Raw genomic sequence first — 22,199 nt, forward strand, 5'->3', positions numbered from 1 at the left:
TAAATAATGTAGTAACCCAAAAAGTTTTAAACAAGACTGTGCCAAGATTGTGCAAAGCTGTCATCAAGGCAAATGGTGGCTACTTTGAAGAATCTACTTTGAAGAAACATACTACATTTTTTTAACACTTTTTTTGGTTACCTTATGATTCCATATGTGTTATTTCATAGTTTTGATGTCTTCACTATTAATCTACAATGTAGAATGTGTTGTTTCATAGTTTGGATGTCTTCACTATTAATCTACAATGTAGAATATGTTATTTCATAGTTTTCATGTCTTCACTATTAATCTACACTATTATGTAGAAAATAGTCAAAATAAATAAAACCCTTGAATGAGTAGGTGTGTCCAAACTTTTGACTGGTACTGTATATGCTGTGTAAAATGGTGTGTAAAGACAGTATGAACAGTATATGAATAGAAAAGATATGTACATCAGTAGTTATATAGGATGAGCCATGACTAGAATACAGTATGTAAACATTGTTAAAGTAACCAGTGTTCATTTACTCTATGTACATAAATCTCTAAGGTTCATGGTAGAGTACTGGCTGGTAGCCAGCGAGAACTGTGACAAAGGCTAGTGGTGACTGTTTAACAGTCTGATGGCCTGGAGATAGAAGCTGTTTCTCAGTCTCTGGGTCCCAGCTTTGGTGCACCTGTACAGTCTCCACCTTCTAAATTGTAGTAGGGTGAACAGGCCGTGGCTCGTGTAGCTGAGGTCCTTGATGATCTCCTTGGCCTTTATGTGACACCAGGTTATGTTGATGTCCTGGATGGCAGGCAGTGTGACCCCAGTGATGCGTTGGGCTGACCACACCACCCTCTGGAGAGCCCTGCGGTTATAGGCGGTGCAGTTGCCGTAGCAGGCGGTGATACAGCCCGACAGGATGCTCTCAATGGTGCATCTGTAGTTCTTGAGGGTCTTAGGGGCCAAGCTGAATTTCTTCAGCCTCCTGAGGTTGAAGAGGTGCTGATGCACCTTCTTCACGATGCTGTCTGTGTGAAGGGACCATTTCAGGTTGTCAGTGTTGTGGATGCCGAGGAACTTTAAGCTTTTGACCCTCTCCACCCTCTCCCTATGGAGCCCACGTGTTGAACATCAGTGTGGAGGAGGTGTTGTTGCCTACCTTCACCACCCGTGGTCGGGCCCATCAGGAAGTCCAGAAACCAGTTGCCCAGGGAGGGGTTCAGACCCATGGCCCTGAGCTTAGTGATGAGCTTGGAGGGCACTATGTTGAAGTCTACTAGCGTTGGTAGCAGTTATGCTGATTTTATTGGACAGAGATATTTGCAGTAGTGATCAGAGAGGGGGCTATATAAAGTGTAATGTAATGAATGCAAATGGTAGATGTTGTATATGTATATGAACAACATCAGAGGTCGTTGGAGTTCGGTGGTTATGTTGATAGTGTTGTCAGCCGCTTTAAGGCGCCATTCCAATCATGTGCCAAGTATTTTAAATTATATCGTAGTTTAATTTCAGTGTAACAGTAAAAAAAATATGCTCATATGCTCAGTCAAATGAGTTTTTCACTGGAGCTCTTGTTAGGGAGGATGCCATTCTCTCATATGCTCAGTCAAATGAGTTTTTCACTGGAGCTCTTGTTAGAGAGGATGCCATTCTCTCATATGCTCAGTCAAATGAGTTTTTCACTGGAGCTCTTGTTAGAGAGGATGCCATTCTCTCATATGCTCAGTCAAATGAGTTTTTCACTGGAGCTCTTGTTAGAGAGGATGCCATTCTCTCATATGCTCAGTCAAATGAGTTTTTCACTGGAGCTCTTGTTAGGGAGGATGCCATTCTCTCATATGCTCAGTCAAATGAGTTTTTCACTGGAGCTCTTGTTAGAGAGGATGCCATTCTCTCATATGCTCATTCAAATGAGTTTTTCGCTGGAGCTCTTGTTAGAGAGGATGCCATTGTCTCATATGCTCATTCAAATGAGTTTTTTGCTGGAGCTCTTGTTAGAGAGGATGCCATTGTCTCATATGCTCATTCAAATGAGTTTTTTGCTGGAGCTCTTGTTAGAGAGGATGTCATTCTCTCATATGCTCAGTCATCCAACAATAAAGCAGTAAAAACATGAACAACAGCAAATTACCACAGAAGTGACTTCTTAAAAGTAGGCAGTTCATTATTTTTTTATGAAGTCAAATGATAAACTGATTTGAATCCATTAGGCATCCATTCATCAGGAGGGAAAATATAAAACAAGAGGAGGAAAACAGAGCAGAGAGGTTGTTGCCGCTCTCCACGGACCAACAGTGCATATTCCACTCTCTTTTTCCCTCTCCCCAAAAATGTATACAGATTATTTTCTTCCAAATTACAAACTCTATTAACTGTGGATCCGAGCACTCTAACACTCCACTGCCTGCTGCTGAGCCCATGTTTCCAGGGCATTTGCAGATGCTCTGTATAATCTCCAATGTTTTTGTTCAATCTGCTCTGAGGATGGGTGAAATAAATACTTTAAACTAATTAATGGCCAACCAGCTGTTCCTACCACTTGGCTGGCGTTAGTGAATATTGATGGGAGGAGAGAGAGAAAGAGAGAGGGGGGGGGGAGGGAGAGAGACCGTGAGGAGGGAAAGAGAGAGGAGAGAGAGGGACTGTGAGGAGGGAGCTTGTCTGTTTTTGTGCAGCACTCACTCTGCCACGTAAACATGTATGAATAGTGGATGAGAGGGGAGAGAGGGGACCTGCACAGAGCACAGTCAGGGTGCAGCATTAGAGGAAATAGAGTGGATTTGATCAAAATGGAGAAAAGAGGGACAACTGATGGCACATATAATATATCATTTTGAGGCGTGTGTGTGTTCTTGTTTTCCTACCTTATCAGGACCCTAATGTCCTAACAATTCACCTGAATATTCTGAAAAGGTAGGAAATCAAATAACTTCATGTCCTCAATTTTTTCAATTGCTATTTTAAGGATTAGGTTCAGGGTTTTGGGGTTGAGGTTAGGGTTAGGGTTACGGTTGGGATTTTGGGGGTTACGGTTAGGTTAGGGGTAGGGTTAGGGAAAATAGGATTTGTAATGGTCAAACATTTTCACTACCCAAAAAGTCCTGACATTTTACAAAAATAAAGCTGCGTGTGTGCGTGCATGTGTGTGGTATAAGTGGTTGACTTATTATTAAGGCTCTTCAGACATAAACATAAAGTGGAACCTCTTCCTGACAGAGTGTAATGTCTCTCTCTCGCTCTCTCTTTCGTTATCTAGCTATCTCTCTCTCAATTCAATTTAATTAAATTCAGAAGTTTTTATTGGCAAAGTGGTACCTCTTCCTGACAGAGTGTAATATCTCTCTCTCTCTTTCTTTATCTAGTGCTCTCTATCAATTCAATTTAATTAAATTCAGAAGTCTTTATTGTCATGGATGTGTTGAACACATACATTACCAAAGCAAACATATAGAAACATATCAATGATGACACAGATAGATATTTTGCACATACACACGCATACACACACCACTCTCTCTCGCTCTCTCTCTCCCTGGTGTGTTATGGATAGTGTGTACAGCAGATGGCAGGGCCCTGCCTGGCCCTCTGTTGGTGATGAATGGTGGATGATGTCATCCTATAAGTTTGACAGGCACCCGTGCGTGCGTACACAAAGGAAGCTGATCCAGCCGAGGTAATGGAGCTCTGTAGGCCTGCTTCTTCTTATTTGGGAATCCACATGATTTACTCCCTTCAATGGGAAAAGCTGAATTTGTGTCCTGGATGGATGAAGGTTAACCCTTTGGTTAGACCCTGAGAGACAGTGTAGAGTAGACAATGCAGACTGGATTGAATCTCAATAGTCTTTTTGTGAGTTCTTGTGATCTCATTCTCGAAAAACATTGGATGAGAAGAAACCTTGAATCCTCTCATCCAAGGTGATTTGAGAAGGAGGCACTGCTTTTTCAAGAAATGCTTTTCAGATTTAGCCCTGGACTGGATTTTCTATCAGAGTGGACCTGAGAGCACTGATTGACTGAGTCATAGGCTTCAGTACTTAATACAACTACTGTTGTCAACCAATAAGAGTCAAGCTACTGTTTGGATGCACAGTAGGATACTTAAATATATGATTAAAAATGTATCACAGCTGAAAATAAGTATATAAACCACTATGTAAAGTACTGTGTTTTATTTCAAAGCTGTCAATAAATAATCATGTCCTTACTTGTTCTGTATTCCAGATGACAATCCAATGTGCACCCCGACGGCGAGAGACAGCTACGAGAGGCTGTCACTGGCTGGACAAGGTCTACCACCTGGCTTCCCTTCGCCATTCCTGTTCCCAGACGGCCTGTCATCTATTGAGAATCTCCTCACTAACATACAGGTACAGTAGGTCTGACCAATCGAGGTGCTCCTCACTAACATACAGGTACAGTAGGTCTGACCAATCGAGGTGCTCCTCACTAACATACAGGTACAGTAGGTCTGACCAATCGAGGTGCTCCTCACTAACATACACTTACAGTACCAGTCACAAGTTTGGACAGAGCTACTCATTTTAGGATTTTTCTTTATTTTTACTATTTTCTTACTTTGTAGAATAATAGTGAAGACATGAAAATGATGAAATAACACACATGGAATTATGTAGTAACCAAAAAAGTGTTAAACAAATAAAAATATATTTTATATTCTTCAAAGTGGCACCGGACCACCGGCTGCTGTTTTACTGGCTCCTAACCAACTGCTATTTTGTTTATTTTTTCGCATTGTTTTTCACTCATTTTGTACATAATATTGCTGCTACCGTCTCATTGTTTTTCACTCATTTTGTACATAATATTGCTGCTACCGTCTCATTGTTTTTCACTCATTTTGTACATAATATTGCTGCTACAGTCTCTTATGACACGGAACCCAAACACGCCATCGTGCATAAATATATTTTGTCCCCCCCACACCAAACGCGATCACGACACGCAGGTTCAAATATCTAAACAAACTCTGAACCAATTATATTAATTTGGGGACAGGTTGAAAAGCATTAAATATTTATGGCAATTTAGCTAGTTAGCTTGCACTTGCTAGCTAATTTGTCCTATTTAGCTAGCTTGCTGTTGCTAACTAATTTGTCCAGGGATATAAACATTGAGTTGTTATTTTACTTGAAATGCACAAGGTCCTCTACTCGACAAGTAATCCACACATAAAATGGTCAACCAAATAGTTTCTAGTCATCTCTCCTCCTTCCAGGCTTGTTCTTCTCTATACAGTAAGGCCTTAGCAATACTATACAGGTAGGCCTTACCAATACTCTACAGGTAAGCCTTAGCAATAGTTTACAGGTAGATCTTAGCAATACTATACAAGTATGTCTTAGTAATACTCTGCAGGTATGCCTTAGCAATGCTATACAGGTAGGCCTTAGCAATACTATACTGGTAGGCCTTAGCAATACTATACAAGTATGTCTTAGTGATACTCTACAGGTAGGCCTTAGCAATACTATACTGGTAGGCCTTAGCAATTCGATACAAGTATGTCTTAGTAATACTCTACAGGTATGCCTTAGCAATGCTATACAGGTAGGCCTTAGCAATACTATACTGGTAGGCCTTAGCAATACTATACAAGTAGACCTTAGAAATAGAATAGAATAGAATATCCTAGCTAAAACACAGGTAGATCTTACAAATAGCAATAGAGTAAAGAAAACTTTGGTTAGTATAGCCGTTTATCTTAAGTACCATTTAGGCGGCTGCGACCGGGAGACCCATGGGGCGGCGCATAATTGGACCAGCGTCGTCTGGAATGCTCTTGTCCCATCGCGCACTAGTGACTACTGTGGCAGGCCAGGTGCAATGCACGCTGACACGGTCGCCAGTTGTATGTTATTTCCTCCAACACATTGGTGCGGCTGGCTTCCAGGTTAAGTGGGCATTGTGTCAAGGAGCAGCGCGGCTTGGCTGGGTTGTGTTTCGGAGGACGCATGGCTCTCGACTTTTGCCTCTCCCGAGTCCGTACGGGAGTTGCAGCGATGAGACAAGACTGTAACTACCAATTGGAGATCATGAAATTGGTGAGAAAAAAGGTTATATAATTTTTTTTTAATGTTTTAAAAACATTTATACAAAAAATGTAATAATAGGTAACCTGCATTCAAATAAATTAATATCTTGCCATTCAATACTGAACAAAAATAGCATGATCATTACACGCTGCACCTTGTGCTGGGGGCAATAATAGGCCACTCTAAAATGTGCAGTTTTGTCACAAAATACAATGCCACAAGTTTTGAGGGAGCAGGCAATTGGCATTCTGAATGCAGGAATGTCCACCAGAGCTGTTACCAGAGAATGTAATGTTCATTTCTCTACCATAAGCCGCCTCCAACGTTGTTTTAGAGAATTTGGCAGTACGTCTAACCAGCCTCACAAACGCAGACCACGTGTAACCACACCAGCCCAGGACCTCCACATCCAGCTTCTTCACCTGCGAGACTGTATGAGACCAGCCACCCGGACAGCTGATTAAACTGTGTACAACAGAAGAATTTCTGCACAAACTGTCAGCAACCGTCTCGGGGAAGCTAATCTGCGTGCTCGTCGTCCTCACCAGGGTCTTGACCTGACTGCAGTTCAGCGTCGTAACTGACTTCAATGACTTTGATGGTAACTCGATGGTCACTGTGCTCTTCACGGATGAATCCCAATTTCAACTGTACCGGGCAGATGGTATGGCATCGCGTTTGCTGATGTCAACAGAGTGCCCCATGGTGGTGGTGAGGTTATGGTATTGGCAGGCATTGGCAGGCATAAGCTAAGGACAACAAACACAATTGCATTCCATCAATGGCTATTTGAATGCACAGAGATACCATGACAAGATCCTGAGGCCCATTGTCGTGCCATTCTGCTGAAAATATCCCAGTTCTTCCATGGCCTCCATACTCACCAGACATGTCACCCATTGAGCCTGTTTGGGATGCTCTGGATTGACAGCGTGTTCCAGTTCCCACCAATATCCAGCCATTGAAGAGGAGTGGGACAATATTCCACTGGCCACAATCAACAGCCTGATCAAATGTATGCGAAGGAGATGTGTCGTGCTGCACGAGACAAATGGTGGTCACACCAGAAACTGACTAGTTTTCTTATCCACAACCCTACCTTATTTTAACTTCTTTGGGCTAGGGGGCAGTATTTTGAAGTTTGGATGACAAACGTGTCCAAAGTAAACTGCCTGTTACTTAGGCCCAGAAGCGTATGCATGTAAGTGGTAGATTTGAATAGAAAACACTCTGAAGTTTCTAAAACTGTTACAATAATGTCTGTGAGTATAACTTCTTAGGGCTGGGATCCTGCTAACAGGATTGATATGACAACAGCCAGTGACAGTGCAGGGCGCCAAATTCAAAACAACAGAAATCCAATAATAAAAATTCCTCAAACATACAAGTATTTCACACCATTTTAAAGATACTCTTCTTGTTAATCCCACCACAGTGTCTGATTTCAAATAGGCTTTACGGCGAAAGCACCACAAACAATTATGTTAGGTCAGAGCCAAGTCACAGACAAACGCAGCCATTTTTCCAGCCAACGAGAAGAGTCACAAAAATCTGAAATAGAGATAAAATGAATCACTAACCTTTGAAGATCTTCGTCAGATGACACTAATATGACTTCATGTTACACAATAAATGTATGTTTAGTTCGATAAAGTTCATATTTATATAAAAAAATCTCAGTGTTCATTTGCGTGTTATGTTCAGTAGTTCCAAAAACATCCGATGATTTTGCAGAAAGTCACATCAATTTACAGAAATACTCATCATAAATGTTGATGAAAATACAAGTGTTATACATGGAACTTTAGATACACTTCTCCTTAATGCAACCGCTGTGTCAGATTTCAAAAAAGCTTTATGGAAAAAGCAAACCATGCAATAATCTGAGTACAGCGCTCAGAGCCCAAACAAGCCACAAAGATATCCGTCATATTGTGCAGTCAACAAAAGCCAGAAATAACATTATAAATATTCACCTTTGAATAAGACTTTTGGTAAGTGGTCTATGGAATCATGCAGTACTGGCGTGTTCTTGTTCTTTTTTCTTCCTATTGAAAATGTTTTTGTCTGGTTGAAATATTATCGATTATTTAGACAATTGACAACCTGAGGATTAATTATAAACATAATTTGACAAACTTTACTGGTACTATTAGGATGTATTCTTCTGCATGTTTTGACCGCCTTTGAGCCAGTGGATTACTGAAATGGGATATTGGGATATTTTTTTCATTTTTTAACCTTTATTTAACTATGCAAGTCAGTTAAGAACAAATTCTTATTTTCAATGACGGCCTAGGAACAGTGGGTTAACTGCCTGTTCAGGGGCAGAACAACAGATTTGTACCTTGTCAGCTCGGGGGTTTGAACTTGCAACCTTCCGGTTACCTTCTGGTTACTAGTCCAACGCTCTAACCACTAGGCTACCCTGCCGCTCCAGAACAAAACAACCATTTAATGTGTAGCTGGGACCCTTTGGATTGCCAATAGAGGAAGATCTTCAAAGTTAAGTGATTTATTTTATCGCTATTTCTGACTTTCGTGACTCCTCTGCCTGGTTGGAAAATGTTTGTATGCTTTTATAAGCAGGGAGCTGTCCTCAGATAATCGCATGGTATGCTTTTGCCGTAAAGCCTTTGAAATCTGAAAAGGCACCTGGATTAACAAGAAGTTAATATTTTAACCGATTTATAACACTTGTATTTTCATGCATGTTTATCATTACTATTTTTGTAATTTGAATTTAGCGCTCTGCAATTTCTCCCGGATGTTGTCGAGGTGGGTCGCTAGCGGCACACCTTGCCCAAAGCGTTTTTTTTTTAAGGTATCTGTGACCAATAGATACATATCTGTATTCCCAGTCATGTGAAATCCATTGATTAGGGCCTAATGAAGTGATTTAAATTGACTGATTTTCTTATATGAACTGTAACATCTTTGAAATTGTTGCATGTTGCGTTTATAATTTTGTTCAGTGTATATCAGAGTGTAATGATGTGGATACAGCACTCCCTTGCTCGCTGCTCTGATACTCCGATACCACAGACATCAGAGTCCTCCACGGTTATCCCTTTGGTCTGTGCATTAATTAGAAAACAACACACATACATACACAACTCCAACACTAAAGTAAGTAATCTCTGATAATGATCTCGGCATTTAATATTTATATACAAATCAACAAAATGGAACCGAGCAGATAATTGAGATAAAGCAGCTATGTCTAAATTGGGGTCATGGGAACCAACAATTAGTAAACTATAGCCCACTGCATTTGGTGTAATTACATGTAGATGGAGAGTAATTGTTGTGGAAACAGACACTGCACAGAACGGAGACTATAATAATAAGTATTCGAACAGTAGTAGTAGCATGGCTGTAAAAGCCTGAGAGAGATTTTTGTATCTCAGTTGGTATCATTCATAGATAGTTAGTCTCGGAAATAGTCTCGGAAATCCCAGACCTAGACCTAGGGCAATAGCCATAGGTCCTTATTGAGGTCAAAAAGGATTATACAATGCATTCAGAAAGTATTCAGACCCTTGACCTTTTCCACATTTTGTTATGTTACAGCCTTATTCTAAAATGTATTAAATAGTTTTTTCCCTCATCAATCTACACACAATAACCAATTGAGGTAGTACTGTATGTACATGAATGTATAGTTAAAGTGACTATGCATATATGATAAACAGAGTGTAGCTAATAGTCCGGGTAGTCCGGGTAGCCATTTGATTACCTGTTCAGGAGTCTTATGGCTTGGGTGTAAAAACTGTTGAGAAGCCTTTTTGTCCTAGACTTGGCACTCCGCTACCATTTTCCATGCGGTAGTAGAGAGAACAGTCTATGACTGGGGTGGCGGGGGTCTTTGACAATTTTTAGGGCCTTCCTCTGACACCGCCTAGTGTAGAGGTCCTGGGTGGCAGGTAGCTTAGCCCCAGTGATGTACTGGGCCATACGCACTACCCTCTGTAGTGCCTTGCGGTCAGAGGCCGAGCAATTGCCGTACCAGGCAGCGATGCAACCAGTGCTCTCGATGTTGCAGCTGTAGAACCTTTTGAGGATCTCAGGACGCACGCCAAAGCTTTTTAGTTTCCTGAGTCGTGCCCTCTTCACGACTGTCTTGGTGTGTTTGGACCATTCTAGTTTGTTGTTGATGTGGACACCGAAGAACTTGAAGCTCTCAACCTGCTCCACTACAGCCCGTCAATGAGAACGGGGGCGTGCTCGGTATTCAGACCCTTTACTCAGTACTTTGTTAAAGCACCTTGACAGTGATTACAGCTTTGAGTGTTCTTGGGTATGACGCTACAATCTTGGCACAGCTGTATTAGGTGAGTTTCTCCCATTCCCAGATCTTCTCAAGCTCTGTCAGATTGGATGGGGAGCGTCGCTGCACAGCAATTTTCAGGTCTCTCCAGAAAGTTTGATCGGGTTCAAGTCCGGGCTCTGGCCGGGCCAGTCAAGGACATTCAGAAACTTGTCCCGAAGCCATTGCTGCATTGTCTTGGCTGTCTGCCTAGGGTCGTTGTCCTGTTGGAAGGTGAACCTTCACCTCAGTCTGAGGTTCTGAGCACTCTGGAGCAGGTTTTCATCAAGGATCTCTCTGTACTTTGCTCCATTCATCTTTCCCTCGATCCTGACTAGTCTCCCAGTCCCTTCCGCTGAACCCCCCCCCCCCCCCCCACAGTATGATGCTGCCACCACCATGCTTCACTGTAGTGATGGTATTGGCCAGGTGATGAGCGGTGCTCCAAATGGGCTGTCATGTGCCTTTTACTGAGGAGTGGCTTCCGTCTGGTCACTCTACTTTAAAGACCTGATTGGTGGAGTGCTGCAGAGATGGTTGTCCTTCTGGAAGGTTCTTTCATCTCCACAGAGGAACTCTGGAGCTCTGTCAGAGTGACCATTGTGTTCTTGGTCACCTCCCTGACCATGGCCCTTCTCCCCCGATTGCTCAGTTTGGCCAGGCGACCAGTTCTTGGAAGAGTCTTGGTGGTTCCAAATGTATTCCATTTAAGAATGATGGAGGCCACTGTGTTCTTGGGGACCTTCAATGCTGCAGCAATGTTTGGGTATCCTTCCCCGGGTCTGTGCCTCGGCACAATCCTGTCCCGGAGCTCTGTAGACAGTTCCTTTGACCTCGTGGCTTGGTTATTGCTCTGACATGCACTGTCAACCTTATATAGATAGGTGTGTGCCTTTCCAAATCAAGTCCAATTAATTTAATTACCAGAGGTGGACTCTAATCAAGTTGTAGAAACATCTCAAGAATGATCAATGGAAGCAGGATGCACCTGAGCTCAATTTCAAGGCTCATAACAAAGGGTCTGAATACTCATATAATAAGGTATTTCTGTTTTTTATTTTATTTTTTATAACTGTTTTTAGTTTGTCATTATGGGCTATTGTGTGTAGATTGGCGAGAGGAAAATACATATTTGAATCAATTTTAGAATAGGGCTGTAACGTAACAAAATGTAACAAAATGTGGAAAAAGTCAAGGGGTCTGAGCTCTGTAGATGAAAAGTAAGATAGAACAGGCGTTAACAAGATAAAGATAATACTTCTCTATCCGTCCACCTGTATTTCACAACTATGACCAAGAGGGGTCAGACAAACCTCAATCACTCCATCTCACACACTTGACACATTTTTTAAAATTAACTCAATTGTTACTATGAAGAAATACAATGATAACGCATACAAAAAAACGTACTGTAACTGATAAAACATAACTATCCCTCATTCAAGCAGTTTATTTTACCTTTACATGCTCTGTAATTGTGTGTGTGTGTGTGTGTGTGTGTGTGTGTGTGTGTGTGTGTGTGTGTGTGTGTGTGTGTGTGTGTGTGTGTGTGTGTGTGTGTGTGCATGCACTTGTGAGTGTATTTCTACTAACTGGTGTGTGTGTGTGTTTATATGTGTGTGTGCAGGGCCTGCTGAAGGTGGCAATTGACAACGCGCGGGCCCAGGAGAAGCAGGTGCAGCTGGAGAAGACGGAGCTGAAGATGGAGCTGTTCAGGGAAAGAGAGCTCAGGGAGACCCTGGAGAAACAGCTCGCTATCGAACAGAAGAACAGAGGTAGGTGTGTGTGTGTGTGTTTGCACACAAAATAACAGAGGTACTGACAACCACCTGGCAGAGAGAGTGAGAGAGATAGAGATGGAGATGGAAGACAGGGGGAAAAGAGAGAGAGTGAGGGTTTGTGTATGTGATAGAGAGACTCAGAGTCTCTGTGTGTGGGTCACATAGCAGTGCAGTCTACTAGCTGCTGCTCACAAGAACAACAATTACACGACACCAGGGATATTCAACCAGGGTCCACGGCGGTACTGCAGGGGGTCCGTAAAAATATATAACAAAATTAGAATAATATTAAAATGAATTTTCTTTACAGTGTTTTCATGAATATTGCTAGCAAAAACAGAATAAACACATTTCGATTGAAATATATACAGTAGAAAATAGAATATATTTATTTCTCAACTCGTAATATTACACTCATTGGAGCCAATTACACTCACTGAAGTCAAATGATGAAAACATCAGTAGCCTAAACATCATTATAAGCACCAAGTGGCCTTGATAAATAGTGAAACTGGGCACAAAAGCAATAAGGGCATTATAATGAATAGAAATGTCAACATGACAGCAGTCAAAAATAGTCAATTATTGTCAGCTCGTGCTTATATTGTGTACTTCACGCAATGGCATAAGTTGGATTTAATTTAGCTGTTATCCCACAATTTTTGTAACTTTCACTTGCTTGATACATTTTGACATACCTTTTTTTGTTGTTGTGTGTTTTGGAACATTGTCTTGAGGCATGACCCAACTGTGCTTCAGCTTCAGATCACAGACAGATGGCCTGACATTCTCCTGTAGAATTCTCTGATACAGAGAATAATTCATGTGTCCTTCTATTAAGGCAAGTTGTCAGGTAATCTGTCTGTGAGCTGAAGCTGAAGGTCAGCAAGACAATGATCCAAAACACACAATCAAGTCGAAATGAAAATGGCTAAATAGCAACACATTTGACGTTTTGGAATGGCCTAACCCCGATTGAGATGTTGTAGCAGGACCTGAAATTAGATGTTCACGTCTGAAAACTCACAAATTTAACTAAGTTAAATGTTCTGCATGAAAGAGTGAGCCTGGTCAGGCACCGTGTTATGCGGTGATGCGCACTGTGTCTCCAGTGAGCATTCACAGGTCGGTGCGCTCTGTGCCAGCATTTTCCAGGCGGAAGTGGGCATCCAGCCAGGACGGGTTGTGCCAGCTCTACGCTCGAGACCTCCAGTGCGCCTCCACGGCCCAGTGTATCTGGTGCTTCCAGTACGTCTCCTCAGTCCGGTGAGACCTGTTTCGGCTCCACGCACGAAGCCTCCAGTGATGATCCATGGCCCGGAGCCTGTAGTGATGATCCATGGCACAAAGCCTCCAGTGATGATCCACGGCCCGGAGCCTCCAGTGATGATCCATGGCCCGAAGCCACCAGTGATGATCCATGGCCGAAGCCTCAAGTGAGGACCCATGGCCCAAGGCTACCTGCAGTGAAGATCCAGGGTACGGAGCCTCCAGCGACAGTCTCCCGTCCGGAGCCTCCAGCGACGGTCCCCAGTCCGGAGCCTGCAGCGACAGTCCCCAGTCAGTAGCCTGCAGCGACGGTCCCCAGTCCGGAGCCTGCAGCGACGGTCCCGAGTCCGGAGCCTGCAGTGAGGGTCCCCAGTCCGGAGCCTCCAGCAACGGTCCCCAGTCAAGAGCTTGCAGCGACGATCTACGGTCCGGAGGTCCCGGCGACAACCCCTACACCGGAGGCGCCACCGAAAGGGGGGGAGCCTAAAGCGGAGCGGGGGCACCGGAGCCCCCACTGAGAGTAGATGCCCACCCGGACCCTCCCCTATAGGTTCAGGTTTGCGGCCGGAGTCCGCACCTTTGGGGGGGGTACAAAGGTCAGGGTGTGACAGTACAGATCCTTATTTATTCTCTATGTTTGGTTAGGTCAGGGTGTGACTCAGGTGGGAATATCTATGTTTTCTATTTCTTTGTTGATTTTGCAGAGTGTGGTTCCCAATCAGAGGCAGCTGTCTATCGTTGTCTTTGATTGGGGATCATATATAAGTTGTGATTTTCCATTTGGGTTTTGTGGGGTGTTATTTTCTGTTTAGTGTCTGTGCCTGACAGAACTGTTCACTTTCGTTTTTTGAAATTGTTATTTTTGTTTGAGTGTTTCTTGAAAATAAATATCATGAACACTTTCCACGCTGCGCTTTGGTCCACCCTGCCTTCCACCGACGACGAGTGTTACATGTATTGTGTAGTGGAGCTGCATAAGTGTTGCTCTCCACTTTCTGGAGGATCAAGTTTTGAAATCAGTGGAATTAGAGTATGATAGCTAAAGAGATGAAGGAAACACCTGTCTCTGGATTACATCTTCAAACTAAGGACGTGGCATGACATTCCTGAAAGGGAGACGCGTCCATCATGCATGATGATGTATATGGGTAAGATAGTCTAACGTTAGCTAGCTATATTTTCAGATATTACACGTTTCTAATTTTGACAGAAACTGATTTCATTTCAAGTTAAAGTGTACTGTTAGCTAGCTAGTGTTAGCTGGCTGGCTCCCTAACTGATGTTATTATTCGTATCCCAGAGCCGTTTGCTTTTCTAGTTAGAGCCTAATGTTAGCTAGCTAACATTGGACCTGGTTGTTTAGCTCCCAGCACTGTGGCATTGTTGGCACTGTTCATTGTTGTTTAACTAGCTAATGTTAGCTGTCTGTCTCGTTAGCTAACGTTATGTGACATGTGTACAACACGTTGAATATGGCCAGTGTCGGTAAACGTCTGCCAAAAGCGTAATGAAATTGTTGCCAACAGAGCTGGTTGTTTTCATGTTATCCAGAGATAAACAAATGATGGGCCAGAACGTCAAGTGTGCGCTCTGAGAGCGAAACGTTATGGGTGGGGCTAAGGCTTAAGAGGGTGTGAACGATGCTGAATGGGTGTAGACGAAGAAGAGCTCTTAACTAGGTACCTAAACATTCAAAGGGGATTTTGAAAGTGAGTTGATCAACTTTCAAAGCAGAATTACTTTCCCATTTTTCCTCAAATGCAGTGCATGATATACCATTTTGTAGATCTGGGTCTCTACTTTTATCCAATGTAAAAAAAAAACACCTTTCACATTTTTCTACATAAGACCGAATCCAGGTGGTAAGTCACAAATAAAATAAGTGTGTAATTGTTATGTTATTTTTTCACTCAGGTTTCCTTTATTTAATAGTAAGTATTGGTTGTAGATCTGATAACATTCAGTATCAAAAATATGCAAAAGTATAGAAAATTAGAAAGGCTGCAAATAGTTTTTCACGGCATTGCACCATTTTAAGATTATAACTAGAATGGATCAATACAATAGAACGGTCCGCCCTTTTCTTCATTGACTACTGGTGATGACATACGTGAAATTGTTGGGGGGCTAATGCAATCCCTGGGCAAGAAAAGGTTGAAGACTCCTGCACTACACAATATGAACACAGCACAGTACATTGAACCTACTTACAGAATCTAAATGAAAATACATTGTTTGAGTCCTAAATGGCACCATATGTAGTGCACTACTTTTGACTGGATCCATAGGGTACCATTTTGGACACAGCCCTTGACATTCAATTGAGTGCATGTTTCAGAGCTTATTAAAACAGTTTAACACACATATCTAAATGAATGAACAGGGTCATACTGTACATACATAAAAAAACTGCTGTATGTTTCTATGTCACTGCTTCCAATGAACGAACCACTTAGTATTGTTCCCCACAACAGCGAGAGATCAGATGATTATGGATCCATATTGAATTATAGAAATGAATGATTCATCGTCATTCTAAGCATTAGTGACACAAATAGAACTTAAGTTAACACGTGTGTTTTATCAAGCTCTGCAACAGTTTAATCAAGTACTTTGTTATTTAATGAGCCAATTTCATAAAAACAAGCTTAGAAATTAGCTCATTTTCTTTAAGTTCCCTCCAGCAGTTGGCTGATTTGAGTTCAACATAGTTTGCTAATTCAGGCAGTCTTATTTCCAGCAATCAAATCAAATTGTATTTGTCACATGCTCCGAATACAACAGGTGTAGTAGACCTTACAGTGAACATGCTTACTTACAAGTCCTTAACAAACAGTGCAGATCAAAAAATAGAGTTAGTAAAATATCTACTAAATAAACTAAAGTAAAAAAACAAAAAACAATCAATAGGTAACACAATACATTTACATAACAATAACGGGGCTATATACAGGGGGCACCGGTACTGAGTATATGTGCAGGTGTACAGGTTAGTCGAGGGCATTTGTAAAGTGACTATGCATAGGTAATAAACAGCGAGTAGTAGCAGTGTAAAAACAAAGGGGGGTGTTCAATGTAAATAGTCCATGTGGCCATTTGATTAGTTTAGTTGTTGAGCAGTCTTGGCTTGGGGGTAGAAGCTGTTAAGGAGCCTTTTGCATGCGGTAGCAGAGAGAACAGTGTATGACTTGGGTGACTGGAGTCTTTGACAATTTTTGGGCTTTCCTCTGACACCTCCTTGTATATATGTCCTGGATGTCAGGAAGCTTGGACCCAGTGATGTACAGGTCCATACACACTACCATCTATAGCACCTTCCGGTAAAATGCCAAGCACTTGCCATATCAGGTGGTAATGCAACCGGTCAGGATGCTCTCAATGGTGCAGCTGTAGAACTTTTTGAGGATCTGGGAACCCATACCAAATCTCTTCACTCTTTTGAGGGGAAAAGGTGTTGTTGTGGCCTCTTCACAACTGTCTTGGTGTGTTTGGACCATGATACTTTGTTGGTGATGTGGACACCAAGGAACTTGAAACTCTCGACCTGATCCACTTCAGCCCTGTCGATGTTAATTGGGATGGGGGTCTGTTCGGCCCTCCTTTTCCTATAGTCCATGATCAGCTCCTTTGTCTTGCTCACAGTGAGAGAGAGGCCCACACTGCCAGGTCTCTGACCTCCTCCCTATACGCTATCTCATCGTTGTCGGTGATCTGGCTTACCACTATTGTGTCGTCAGCAAACTTAATGATTGTGCTGGAGTCGTGCTTGGCCACACAGTCGTGGGCGAACAGGGAGTACAGGAGGGCAATAAGCACGCACCCCTGAGGGGCTCCAGTGTTGAAGATCAGCGTTGTTGTTTCCTACCCTTACCGCCTGGGGGTGGCCCGTCAGGAAGTTCAGGATCCATTTGCAGAGGGAGGTGTTTAGTCCCAGGGCGCTATGGTGTTGAACGCTGAGCTGTAGTAAATTAACAGCATACTCATAGGTGTTCATTTTGTCCAGGTGGGAAACGGCAGTGTGGAGTGCGATTGAGATTGCGTCATCTGTGGATCTGTTAGGGCGGTATGAGTCTAGGGTTTCTGGCATGATGGTGTTGATGTGAGCCATAACCAGCCTTTCAAAGCACTTCATGGCTACCGACGTGAATGCTATGGGGTGGTAATAATTTAGCCAGGTTACCTTAGTGTTCTTTTGCACTATGGTGGTCTGTTTGAAACATTTAGGTATGACTTGGCCAGGGAGAGGTTGAAAATGTCAGTGAAGCACTTGCCAGTTGTTCCGCGCATGCTTTGAGTACATGTTCTGGTAATTTGTCTAGCCCAGTGGCTTTGTGAATGTTGACCTGTAAAAAGATCTTGCTCACATCGGCTACGTAGTTCGTGATCATACAGTAGTCCGGAACAGCTGGTGCTCATGCATGCTACAGTGTTGCTTGCCTAGAAGCGAGCATGAAAGGCATTTAGCTCGTCTGGTAGCCTCGCGTCACTGGGCAGCTCGCGGCTGCGTTTCCCTTAAAGTCCATAATAGTTTTCAAGCCCTGCCACATCAGACGAGTGTCAGAGCCGGTGTAATAGGATTCAATCTTAGTCCAGTATTGACGCTTTGCCTGGGTGATGGTTCGTCTGAGGGCATAGCGGGATTTATTTTAAGCGTCCGGATTAGTGTCCCACTCCTTGAAAATGGAAGCTCTAGCCTTTAGCTATGCGAGGATGTTGCCTGTAAACCGTGGCTTTTGGTTGGGGAATGTACGTACAGTCACTGTGGGGACGATGTCATCGATGCACTTATTGATGAAGCCAGTGACTGATGTGGTGTACTTCTCAATGCCATCGGAAGAACCCCATAACATTTTCCAGTCTGTGCTAGCGAAATAGTCCTGTAGCTTAGCATCTGCTTCATCTGACCACTTGGCCGGGTCACTGGTGCTTGCTGCTTTTATTTTTGATGTAAACTGGAATCAGGTGGATAGAATTATGGTTAGATTTGCCAAATGGAGGGTGAGGGAGAGCTTTGTACATGTCTCTGTGTGTGGAGTAAAGGTGGTCTAGAGTTTTTTTCCTGCTTGCACATCTTGCACATTTAACATGGTGGTTGAAATTTGGTAAAGCAGATTTAAGTTTCCCTGCATTAAAGTCCCCGGCCACTAGGATCACCGCCTCTGGGTGAGCATTTTCCTGTTTGCTTATGGCGGTATACAGCTCATTCAATGCTGTCTTAGTGCCAGCATCAGTCTGTGGTGGTATGTAGACAGCTATGAGAAATAAAGATGAAATCTCTAGGTAGATAGTGTGGTCTACAGCTTATCATGAGATACTCTACCTCAGGCGAGCAAAACGTCAAGACTTCCTTAGATATGTTGCACCAGCTGTTGTTACACATATACATAGACCGCCACCCCTTGTCTTACCAGAGGCTGCTGTTCTATCCTGCCAACACAGTGTATAACCTGCCAGGTGTATGTTATTTATGTCGTCGTTCAGCCACGACTCGGTGAAACATAATATATTACCGTTTTTAATGTCCCGTTGGTAGTTTAATCTTGCTCGTAAGTCATCGATTATATTTTCCAATTATTCCACGTTGGCCAATACAACAGATGGCAGTGATGGTTTACTTGCTCACCTACGAATTCTCAGAAGGTAGCCGACATCCACCTCCTTTTTTCCCGTCTTCTCTTCACGCTAATGACAGGGATTTGGGCCTGTTCCCGGGAAAGCAGTATATCCTTCACGTCGGACTCGTTAAAGGAAGTTCGTGGTGAGTAATCACTGTTCTGATGTCCAGAAGTTATTTTTGGTCATAAGAGACGGTAGCAGCAACATTATGTACAAAATAAGCTAAAAAATAAGTTACAAACAAACAAAATAACACAGTTGGTTAGGAGCATGTAAACCGTCAGCCATCCTCTCCGACACCTTTCTAATTGCAGGAAATTAACTTTTGAACAAAAATGTTTCTCTCCGCCGTCAGGTGGGGGGCCCCCAAACAAATCTCGCTTAAGGCCCACAAAAGGCTTGAGCCGGCCCTAATATGTTTCTTGTCTCTTACCACACTTGCCACTTGCCAAGTCATTGTAAATAACAATTTATTCCTAATTGATATGATTAGATAGAAAATTATTAAATAAAATGTATTTGATACATTTATCCTCTTCTCTCTTTTCCCTCAGCAATAATCCAGAAGCGTTTGAAGAAGGAGAAGAAGGCTAAGAGGAAACTGCAGGAGGCTCTGGAGTATGAGTCCAAGAGGAGGGAGCAGGCCGAACACTGCATCAAACAGCCATCACCCTCAGAGAGCCTGCGCTCAGTCAATGGTTAGGGTTGTTTTTTATTCTCTGTTTCACTCTACTTTCATGTTGTCAAGGCTCAGGAGAAGACCGAGACACAGACAGTTTTGAAGTAACCAAAGTTTATTACAAAAACAGGGGGGCAGGCAAACGACAGGTCAAGGGCTTCCAGAGGTCTGTAGTCCAGAGTAGAGTCCGAAAGGTACAGAACGGCAGGCAGGCACAGGGCAGGCAGACTTCAGTAATCCAGGGTGATGTGACAAGGTACAGAACGACACGCAGGCTAAAGGGTCAGGGCAGGCGGACAGGTCAAAAATTCGGAAAGCCAGAAAACAGGAACTAGAGACAGAAAGGAGCACGGGAAAAATGCTAGTAGGCTTGACGTATCAAAACGAACTAGCAACAGACAAACAGAAAACACAGGTATAAATACACTGGTGATAATGAGGAAAATGGAGGGGGGTGGAGACAAGCACAAAGACAGCTGAACAGGTTGTAATAGTACCCGCCCCCCCCCCCTCTAGGGGCGCCACCTGGCGTCCTAACTGGGCGCATACCTGGTTGACCAGGGTGATGAGGCCTGGGTCCAGGATGTTCCTAGCGTGACCCAGCACCTCTCCTCTGGGCCATAACCCTCCCAGTCAACCAGGTACTGGAATCCCCTGCCTAGTGGTCGAACCATCAGAAAGCGCCTCACCGTGTACGCCGGTTGGCCCGGCGATGAAACGGGGTAGAGGGGTAGACCTAGAAACAGGAGACATAGGGCTGTGAGACATATGTGAGGTTTAATCCTAGACACATGAAAAGTCGGCTGTATATTGAGTGTACAGGGCAACAGAAGACGAACAACTTTCAAAAGTTTGCAGGAATCCACCCGGAGGGGCAGGTCTCGAGCGGACAGCCATACCGTCTGCCCGACAAGATACCGGGGAGCCGGGTTCCGGTGGCAGTCCACTTGTCATCTATACTTGCAGGTGGTCTTGAGGAAAGACAACTGGGCTCTCTTCCAGGTACGGCGACAGCGGCAGACAAACATCTGGGCCGAGAGTACACCGACCTCTTCCGCATGCAGGGGGGGGAGCGGGGGCTGATAACCCTTTGAACACGCGAAAGACGAGAGCCCAGCAGCAGAGCAGGTGAGGGTGTTGCAGGCATATTCAACCCACACTAATTGCTGGATCCAGATGGTGGGGTTGGCGGAGGTCTTGATTGCCAGGTCTTGATTGCTCGCTCCGACTGGCTGTTGAACTGAGGGTAGAACCGATGACTCAATGAGCGTTCAGAACGCCTTCCATAAGCAGGATGAGAACTGAGGACCCTGGTTGGAGACCTTTTCCACCGGGGGTCCATGGATCCGAAAGACGTGCTGCATCATAAACTGGGCCATAGTGGGCCCACTCCAGGACCGAGTGGCAGTGTCAGGAACAAACATCCGGTTATCTGCTGGGAATACTGCGTCCAATGACCTGCTTCCCTATTCCCCAGCTGAGTGCCGTTGCCAGGCACGAGGTGGAATGATATTGATATTATTGGATCCTGGTCGGTAGTAGAGGGAGAAGTTAAACCTGGTGAAAAGCAGGGCCCACCTAGTTTGCCTGGAATTGAGACTCTTGGCGGTGCGGAGATATTCTAGGTTCTTGTTCCACACAATGAACGGATGTTCCGCCCACTCCAAACAGTGTCTCCACTCCTCCAACGCCATCTTCACCGCGAGAAGCTCACGATTTCCCACATCGTAACGGAACCTTGGGAGAGGTGGGTGCAGACGGGGAAAGCCAGGGTGCTGCAGCCCCGGATAAAGTGCCGATAAAAGTTGGCAAGTCCCAGGAAATCTTGCAGCTGCACTCTGGACATAGGCTGGGGTCAATCCACCACCACTCTCACCTTCCCGGGATCCATCTGTACATTCCCTGGAGCGATGATGTAACCAAGGAAGGGGATGGTGGAGCGATGCAATTCGCATTTCTCAGCTTTCACAAAAAGCTGATTTTCCAGAAGGTGCTGGAGGACCTGTCGGACGTGGAGCATGTGTTCTTAGGCTGAGTGGGAGAAAATAAGGACGTCGTCAACGTAGACGAAGACAAACTGGTTCAACATTTCGCAGAGAATGCCATTGACCAGGGCCTGGAACACAGCTGGGGCATTGGAAAGGCCAAATGGCATGACTAGATACTCGTTGTGACTGCTGGCTATGTTGAAGGCAGTCTTCCACTTGTCCCCCTCCCATTATCCGCACCAGGTGGTAGGCATCCGCAGGTCCAACTTGGAGATAACGGTGGCCCCCTGGAGCGGCTCGAAGGCCGAGGCGATGAGTGGTAGCGGGTAGCGGTTCTTCACCGTGATGTCATTGAGGCCCCGGTAATCGATGCACCGGCGCAGGGTTTTGTCCTTGTTCTTCACAAAGAGAACCCTGCGCCTGCGGGGGAGGCGAAAGAACGCCCTGCAGCTAGGGAGTCCTCGATGTAGGTCTCCATAGCCTTGGTCTCCGGACTGGACAGAGAGTACAGTCGTCCCCGGGGCA

The 22,199-nt window shown here is 44.0% G+C and overlaps 1 protein-coding gene across 3 annotated transcripts in view; it reads left to right on the top strand.

The window, feature by feature from the left end:
• Window positions 1–22,199, top strand: part of dachd (dachshund d) — a 334,285-nt gene that overhangs the window by 295,944 nt on the left and 16,142 nt on the right. For all 3 annotated transcript variants that reach the window (XM_036958501.1, XM_036958503.1, XM_036958502.1), the window contains exons 7-9: window positions 4,201–4,346; window positions 11,969–12,116; window positions 19,562–19,705. In XM_036958501.1, the coding sequence (XP_036814396.1) occupies window positions 4,201–4,346; window positions 11,969–12,116; window positions 19,562–19,705 (438 nt within the window). The remainder of the gene's footprint in view (window positions 1–4,200; window positions 4,347–11,968; window positions 12,117–19,561; window positions 19,706–22,199) is intronic.

Source organism: Oncorhynchus mykiss, chromosome 22 (assembly GCF_013265735.2).
Source record: "Oncorhynchus mykiss isolate Arlee chromosome 22, USDA_OmykA_1.1, whole genome shotgun sequence".
NCBI classification, from domain to species: domain Eukaryota; kingdom Metazoa; phylum Chordata; class Actinopteri; order Salmoniformes; family Salmonidae; genus Oncorhynchus; species Oncorhynchus mykiss.